The sequence below is a fragment of the Pongo abelii genome, chromosome 16, assembly GCF_028885655.2.
Source record: "Pongo abelii isolate AG06213 chromosome 16, NHGRI_mPonAbe1-v2.0_pri, whole genome shotgun sequence".
Lineage (NCBI taxonomy): Eukaryota > Metazoa > Chordata > Mammalia > Primates > Hominidae > Pongo > Pongo abelii.
In genome coordinates this window covers 87,534,081-87,542,742 of record NC_072001.2, presented here as the reverse complement: position 1 = coordinate 87,542,742, position 8,662 = coordinate 87,534,081, and the positions used below count along the sequence as shown (strand labels likewise).

Below are 8,662 nucleotides of genomic sequence, written 5' to 3'. Positions count from 1 at the left end.
CCCGGCCCAAAAGCTTTGTGTTTTTAAAGATATTAGACATGTTTCTTGTTTTTAAAACAAATCTTAACAATAATGTATGAGAATAAGACAAACATTTTTCCAAAAAAGAGAAATCATTGTGATTATTTTGTCTTATTGGAATGTTGGATACTATAGTCAGCTTCATTAATCATCAAGCATGCTATGTATTTTCCATTTTTATAGGATCTATATCTCAGTTAAGGTAATACTGGTAATTCTTGTGCTCCATTTGAAGATGAAAAATATAGGCCAAAATCATAGACTTTGCATAGAAGCTGGATAAGAAGCTGGAGGAACACATAGATACACACACACAGACACACATATATATAAAGCATACACACATATATTTTTTAAAGTTTTTTTTTTACAGTTTTAAAGCTTTTAAAGCAAAAGCCAGCCCCTCCCCTCTCCCAGAGTGGGCGGCCCCTCCCCTCTTTCAGAGTGGGAGAGGACAGCGGTTGCACGGGCAGCTTTCCTTATGATGCCACGGGTCCCTCTGGACATGCTGCTGCTTGGCCACGCCTCCTTTCCCTTTCATCTTTCTCACTGACCAATGGGCTTGGAGCATTAAGGCCACGCCCCTGTTCTGCATTCTAGTGGGGCCCTGGTTACACCTCTTCTGGCTCAGTCGCACAGCTGCCTGGTAGGTGACTGGAGGCATTCAGCAGTGCTCACTGGGATTTCGCTGATGTGGCCCCAACCCCGCCTCCCTTCCCACCCTGCGATGTCAGAAAAAACACAACAGGGCAAATTGGCCGCAGCCAAGAAAAAGGTAAAATACACCAGGTCATGGCCCCCAACCCAGCCACAGATCCCCTCTGATGACAAGACTGGTGCCAGAGTCCATACCACTCCTGAGGCATATCAGACTGGGCCCCCCAACTCCAGTGCCTCTGGGCTCCCCCGACCAAAGTCTTGTCAGCCCCACCCCTTCAGCAAGCAGCCCAGTCCCTGCCCTTGCCAGTCACCCCAGGGTGACTTTGGGTGGGTGACTCCTGGGGCTCCCTGCTCCATACTCGGCCCTCACCTCCTGCTGCCCCAAGCCCAACCTCCCTGGGCTCTTTGGGCTTGTGTCTCCCAGGACCTGGGTCCCCGAGCCCCAGGCCACATCCTCACCAGTCATCCCTGGGTTACTTTGGGCTGGTGACTCCTGGGGCTCCCTATTGCAGACTCTGCCCTCCCCTCCTGCTGCCCGAAGCTTGACCTCCCTGGGCTTCTTGGGCTGGTGTCTCTGAGGATCTGGGTGAAAACCCTGTGTTTCCCTCCCCCATCATGGAGCGGTGACTCAGGCATCGCGCTGATGTGGTCCCCTCCCCTGAGAGGAGTGGAATGTAGTGATTTCACAGTCCCCCTAGGAACTGTCATTACTGCTGCAAGACCGGCCTTTGATCTTACAACCCAGTCCCCTAAGTTTTCTCACCCCATTTCTGGTTCCTCTGGTTGCAGCACAAATTTCCAGCTGGAAGGGGAGTGGGGACTATGGGACCTAGGAGCAAGAGGTTTCAGGCTGCCTTACTCCCTTAACAATGTCTAATTGACAGTGGGAAAAGCCTACACTTCCCCTGTGAGCTCAAAACGTTGACAGTATCTCTGGGTGGCAATGGGAGAATGGGTTTGGTTTGGTTTTCTCCCAGGCTTCTACTTTCCAGAGAGACTTTAACATTTTTTTCTGAGTTCTCCACACTTCTGGGACCAGACTGCCCTTCAGTCAGTGGTCTCTGAAGTGAGATTTACCCATCTTCTGTGGAATAGATCTTGGGAAACTGAACTTGACAGCTTGAATCTTCCTCATGTCATCTCAACCTGGGGTACTTTGAGTGCCACAGGATAAATGTGGGACATCTTTCTGAAGCATCATTTTCCCCTGAGTCTCTTGAGAAAAAACATTAATGTACTTAGAGATGACAGACACATAGGTTTCCAAGTGTATACCAGACTTCTCTCTGAAATGAGGCTTGGGTTGTCCTCTTTCTGATAAATTCCCAGATTTAACAGAAAAGCTGCCTTCTGCCATGAGGACACATTGATATGAAAGTGTGAGAGGTACTGGTGCACTTCTCCACACTAACAGATGTGTGAGGATGTGTGACTCTAAACCACACTGCCTACAGTCCCTGCCTGCTTAATGTTTACTTTTCTTCCTCTGCCCCTGGTTCTGGTCCCTGGCAGCTGCTGATTCATGGCAAAACCCCAGAGCTTGGAGTCAGAGGACTGAGTTCAAGTTCCAGTATTGTCTTTTTCTTTCTTTCTTTTTTTTTCTATCCATGATATCAATCCCTCTCGTCACTAAGTGATTGTGACAACACCTTGTACAGTTGTTGGTGGCATTAAATCAGATGGTGTATAAGAGTATTTTGTCAAAACTGTAAAGGAGGATGTGGCTATAGGGGCTGATTGTTCTCATGAGTGTTACTGCTCTTTTTTCCCCACAGCTAAAAGAATATCAGCAGAGGAAGAGCTCTGGCATTCCAGCAGGAGCTAACAGGAAAAAGAAAATCAATGGCAGTAGCCCTGACACAGCCACTTCTGGTGGTTACCACTCACCTGAGGATGTGAGTCTTGGCTGGCCAGGCTCCTGGGGACAGGGGACTCTAGGGGCAGTAGATTGTAGATGGACTGTTGGGTACTGGTTAAGAATTCTGGGCTTGAATCCTGCCTCTCCATCTGCTGAGGATTGATTAGGGATTGATTAGGATATGATTTAGGGCAAGTTGCTTGAGGTATTTGGGTCTCTCTTTTCACATCTGTATAATAGAGGTGGTATTTTTTGACTTCCATTTGTGAAGTTTAAATGAGATTCATTATTGTTGCTTTTATGTGAATCCTTAGTACATGGCCTGCTGCAAACACCCAGGACACCCAGGAAATGGTCATTGCTGTTTGATTTTCCTCATCCCCAGTCTCAAGGGGGAAGCCAGACCAATGAGAAGAGCCACTTGTCATCAGGCTGTCCCTTTAGAGTCACTGAAAGGGCCCCAGGTGGGATGGTGGGGAGATAAGAACCATGAGAGAAGTTGGCACAAAGGAGTTATGGGACAAAGGGTCCAAGATAGGCAGAAAAGAAGCTTTTGCCAGTTGATGGGGAAGAAAGGAAGTCAGAGGGCTTAGACAGTGAGGGGGGACAGAACTTCTCCATGTGCACTCTCATCTCTTGCAGTGAGCAACAGGTATCTACGGGGAGGGCCCTGCATCATCTGCTACCCTGAAGGATCTGGAGGTAAGAGGCCCTGGGCCGAGGTGCAGTGACCCTGCAGGCCAGCCCTCCAACCTCCTCCCACAGCAGGGGCTTGTTACCCCTCTGCCAGCTGAGACAGCCCACACCCCCGCCACCAGCCCTAATGATTGTTCTCTCTACCCCTCCCCACAATCTTCCTCCAACTCCTCTTCTCTACATGCACCTCAGAGCCAGTACCAAGAACTAGCAGTAGCCCTGCACTCAAGCTCCACAATAATCAGTTAACTCAGTGAAAACATCAATTCACTGGTAAGAGTCCAGTGGGGTCCCCTGATTCCAGCCTGTCAATCCTGGACTCGTTTCCCCTTGGGGCCCTGAAGAAAGGGGCTAGGGGCCCCTGATGCCAAGGGCAAATGGGGAGCTGGGGCACCCAGGTCTCACCTGGAGGGACCCCAGAGCACAGAACATGCAGCATGGCTCTTCTGCACTGCCCTTTTTGCTGACTCTCTCTTCTCCTGACACCCCTGCTCTTATCCTTGCCACACATGCCCTGGGGTTGTCACCTCTCAAGGAAGCACTAGCCTGACTGGTTGTCAGGGGCCTGAATTTCTGCCCTGCCTCAGTCCCTAATTTGCTTTTTGAGTCTGGACAAGCCATCTCTCCTCTTTATGCTCGTGTTTCTGGAGGAGGTAGAGAGTATCAAAGGTCTCCGTTAGCTGTGAAAGTCTGAGATTTAAAGGCCCCTGGAATGAAAACCTCAGGGCCAAGGGCTCCCATCTCTGCTTTGCTGTCTTATGTCTCTGCTATGAAGAACTCTACCTGGCTTCTACGTGCTCAGTAAATGTTTGTTGAATGAATGCACCTTTCTAAATCACAAGCTGGCAGAATCGGGGTGGGCCTTTCTCAAACTCTGTCTCTAGAGGTTCAACAGCCCCTCTCTCCAGAGCCCTTTCCCCCCGTGCTTTGGGCAGGTTCACACATTGAAGGAAGAGAAGAAGCATGAGATACATCGGGTAGAGAAGCTTGGGAGGAGCTTGTTCAAACTCAAAAACCAGAAGGGTAAGATGGGGCTGATGTGACCTGGGAGCAGGACTGGCATCAGAGGGCTGTGGGGGTGACTTAGAATGCCCCAGGGAGGTGGGTGGATGGAAGGGCTTTGAGGCAGAGGGAAAGAAGTCTGTGCCAGGAGATGGCAAGTCTTGTCATCTCCATGAGCCTCAGTGTCCCCATCAGTAAAGAGGGAGGAGGGCCCATTGTCAGCCACCCACAGTGCTCTCTATGTGAAAGTGACTTGGAAGATTGGCTACCATCTGGGTGCCAGGAATCATTAGCAGTGAGGCCAAGTTTGGGAAGCCTGAGAGGATGAGCTGTGCACCAAAGGGAAATTTTTTTTTTTTTTTTTTGAGAATCCAGAGGCCCTTATTTTCTGCTTCTTTTCTCAGCTGAACCCCTGGCCCCAGAGCTGCCAGCAGGGCCCTCTAAGGTGGAGCAGCTACAAGATGAGACCAACCACCTAAGGAAGGAGCTGGAGAGTCTGGGAAGACAGCTCCAGGCCGAGGTGGAAAACAATCAGATGTTGAGTCTCCTGAACAGAAGACAGGAGGAGAGGCTACGTGAACAGGAGGAGAGGCTACGTGAACAGGAGGAGAGGCTACATGAACAGGAGGAGAGGCTACGTGAACAGGAGGAGAGGCTGTGTGAACAGGAGAAGCTGCCAGGGCAGGAGAGGCTGCTGGAAGAGGTGGAGAAGCTGTTAGAACAGGAGAGGCGGCAGGAGGAGCAGGAGAGGTAGCTGGAGAGGGAGAGGCTGCTGGATGAGGTGGAGGAGCTGCTGGAACAGGAAAGGCTTCGGGAGCAGGATGAGAGGCTGTGGCAGCAGGAGACTCTGCGGGAGCTGGAGAGGCTGCGGGAGCTGGAGAGGATGCTGGAGCTGGGGTGGGAAGCCCTCTACGAGCAGCGGGCTGAGCCACACAGCGGCTTTGAGGAGCTGGTGCGTTGCCCCACCTGAGGAGGCTGCCTCTTCCCTAGCCCTCAAGGCCTTTGTTTCCCCACCTGTAAAATGGGGCATTGTAGCCTTCACATGAAATGGTACTTCTAAAGGCACCTGTGAGTCAGAGCCCCGCTCTGATGGCTGTGGGAGAGAGGGGATGATTTTTCTAACCTGTCTCCACCCTTCCGGGTGCCATGGGAGGCAGACACCAAGTTCTGGGGTCTCCAGTTTTAGTGGGTGGCCACTGATTGCTTCTCTCTGTCCAGAACAACGAGAACAAGAGCACACTGCAGTTGGAGCAGCAAGTAAAGGAGCTGAAGAAGCTGGGTGAGCTGAAAGAGACGGTAACCTCCGACCCATCCAAGAAGGGCTGGGAGGCGGGCACCAGCCTCTGGGGAGGGGAGGTGCCAGGTCAGAGGCAGCTGCAGCCTGGGGGCAGGTGACCCCAGCACCCTCCAGGGCAGTCCTATGACTGTTTCTTGCTTCCTGCCCTCTGACTTTTAGAGGTGGGTAGCCCTGGGCTCCTCCCAGGTCTGGACATCATCATCCCAGCTAGAGGCATGGAGCCCCCCAATTGCAGAGGAAGAGACAGTGGTATAAGAGGCTCTTTGTGTCGGGTGTGGTGGCTCACGCCTGTAATCCCGGCACTTTGGGAGGCTGAGGCAGGACAATCACTTGAGGTCAGGAGTTTGAGACCAGCATGGCCAAAATGGCAAAAGCTCATCTCTACTAAAATTTAAAAAATAATAATAATTAGCCAGGCCTGGTGGTGCATGCCTGTAATCCCAGCTACTCAGGAGGCTGAGACATGAGAATCACTTGAGCCCAGGAGGTGAAGGTTGCAGTGAGCTGAGATTGCACCACTGCACTCCAGCCTGGGACACAGAGTGACACTGTCTCAAAACAAAACAAAAAAACAAAAAAGACTCCTTAGATTCAAACTGGATTCCGGCCTCAGTTCCACTGGTCATAATTCAACTACTTTGCATCTCTAAGTCTCTGTTTCTTTAACTTCAAAAGGAAGTTAGCCTTTTCCTTGCAGAGGTGCTGAGGATTAAATGAGATAATACGTGGAAACATTAGGCATGTAGCACACTTAGCAGATGGTGATTGGCTCCCCCTGCTTTTCCACCAGTCTGTGGCCTACAGTTTAAATGCTGGGAAAATGGACATGAGATTTGAGGCTGGGGAAGGAGGCATAGGGTTCTAGGCAAGGGAGGCAGAGTCTCTTAGGCCTGGAGCAAGGGGCCAGGGGCCTGGGCAGGCCACAGTGCCCCACAGTGCCCTCGCTACCCTATTAATGGTCCAGGAATCTGGAAGCCAGCCACCACATGCCCTCATGCCCAGGGTCTTCCGGCAGGTGGAGCTGAAGAGCCAAGAGGCTCCGAGTCTGCAGCAGCAGCCAGACCAGTACCTGTGTACCGCTCTAAGAGCCCTAATCTCACAGGAGCTTGGGTGTGCAGACAAGCAGGGTGGTGAGTAGAGCCCTCAGGCGGGGTGGGCAGGCAGGAGCAGGGGAGGCTCGCACTGTGTTCAGATTCCCACCCCCACCCCGAAGATCTTTGTGAGGTGAGCCTCACTGATAGCGTGGAGGCTGCACCAGGAGAGGACAGGGAGGGTTCTCCCCATGAGAACCCCACTGCGCAGCAGATCCAGCAGCTGCTTCCTCTAACGCAGGACTCCCCAGGAGCACCCAGGCTTGGGTGGAGAAGCTGTTGGTACAGGAGAGGCGGCACGAGGAGCAGGAGAGGCTGCATGCCATTCTTTTCGGGCTGCCAAGAACAGGGAGATAAACATCACCATCATCTGAGAGCTGGTCAAGAAATTTAAAAAAAATATGTTAAGGGGTTAATCTCCTACACAATTCATTTACTTTATTTGAATGTTAGAGCCACTTATGTTTATTTGTGTTTCTAATTTATAGTTTAAATTTATTTGTGTTTCTAAATTATAGTTTAAATTTATTTGTAAAAAGTTAAAGGAGAGTGGGTCTTTCCCTCATGTTCACTCTGCCATCCTTTAGCATTTTTTTAATTTGATAATTATAGGACGTTAGCATACATATCGAGTTTGCCCTTATGTGGTGGGAGTTCAAACACACAAAGACCCACTATATGCACACAACTGTTCTTGCTGGTTTGGGATAGGCTGCCATGCTTTTTTAATGTTAGTGCAGCATGTATATTCATTATGGAATTCAGACGAAATTTGCTTATGTTCTGCTGTTATGTTTGATCGAATCCTAATCACAGTGAGCTCTTCATTAGGTCAGTATGTGGTTTGCCCTCAAGTGCGCAGTCTATTACTTTGTAATATGCCGCTGTGAGTACTGACATTTACAGTTGCTTAAAGGCGGAGCACTGGAAACAGCCTTTCCCCCTTTTTCTGTGTATTGGGGATGGGAGTAATAACATTTTGGGGAGCTTTTTAAATCCCCCAGAAGAGGAAAGTGGCCTGTTCTGGCAGGTGTGTGCAGGATAGAATATGTTTCATTTGTTCCGGTGCCAAGAATGAGCACTGTACTATGGTAGTTCCCTTAGGATTTGTATGTGCTCTGGGCTCATGAAGATATTGCCTCATGAGCTGTGGCAGTTGTACTCTTCTTTGACGACCTAAAAAGGGATTATTTCTGAGGAATGAAAGGCTCCCATCATGACTGTGGATGTGGGAAACCTTTTCTAGCTAGAGCATTTATATCTACAATACGTTTTAAAGTCAGAGTTCATGTTCCCTGTTTTAATCACATGACTTCCTGTCCCAGCACACAAAAGGGCACTGGTTGGCATTCTTCTTAATGTATTTAGTAAAGATCAGAAGAAATCCTTTAAGAGTTTAAATGTCCCTGGAACAGGCATACAGGCTCTAGTCAAGAATGAATTCGAGTGAAGGAAAGCTGTGTGACACCTGGCATTCCTCTATGTTCATGGAGCTTATTTGAAGCTAGAAGATGGATTTTTACCATCTAGACCTCTCTGGCTAATACCTAGTCTTCAAGCATCTGACATAGGAATTTACTTCTTTTCCTTGAATGGAAAAGACTTTAAAAATAATAACAAACATTATTATAAACTAATATATGTGAGAGTACTTAGTTGAAACAAAAAGGAGTTTTAGTAGACAGTGTTATACTATATTTGAAAATCAAGAAGTTTATGCAACTTAAAATGTTTACAAACTGCAGCGCAATCTACTGTTTGTGAATGTGTCATGAGGAAAGTGTCTATACAATCGCAGAGTTATATTTCCTCACAAAGTTCTTTACGAAGAGTGAAATATGTTTTTATACTTTCTGGTTTCAGTTAGAGGCATATTTTGTGTAATATTTATGTTAATGTGCATGATCAATGAATTATTTCAGTCATATGTTGCCTATATCATAACTGGATGATGCTTGGGAAAGAATCAACAGCTAAAACTTCATGAAGTTCTAATGTCTGTGTTCCAAAATACATCATATCATTAGGATGTAGGGA

At 48.7% G+C, this 8,662-nt stretch overlaps 1 protein-coding gene across 1 annotated transcript; it reads left to right on the top strand.

The window, feature by feature from the left end:
* Positions 1-604: 604 nt before the first annotated feature.
* Positions 605-7,169, top strand: LOC100455414 (golgin subfamily A member 6-like protein 9). Its single transcript, XM_024232300.3, is given in 9 exon segments — positions 605-796; positions 2,457-2,576; positions 3,182-3,241; positions 3,428-3,508; positions 4,171-4,258; positions 4,642-5,189; positions 5,456-5,516; positions 6,550-6,664; positions 6,867-7,169. Coding segments are annotated over 9 exon segments (1,290 nt in total). The 5' UTR covers positions 605-712; the 3' UTR covers positions 7,000-7,169.
* Positions 7,170-8,662: the final 1,493 nt, after the last annotated feature.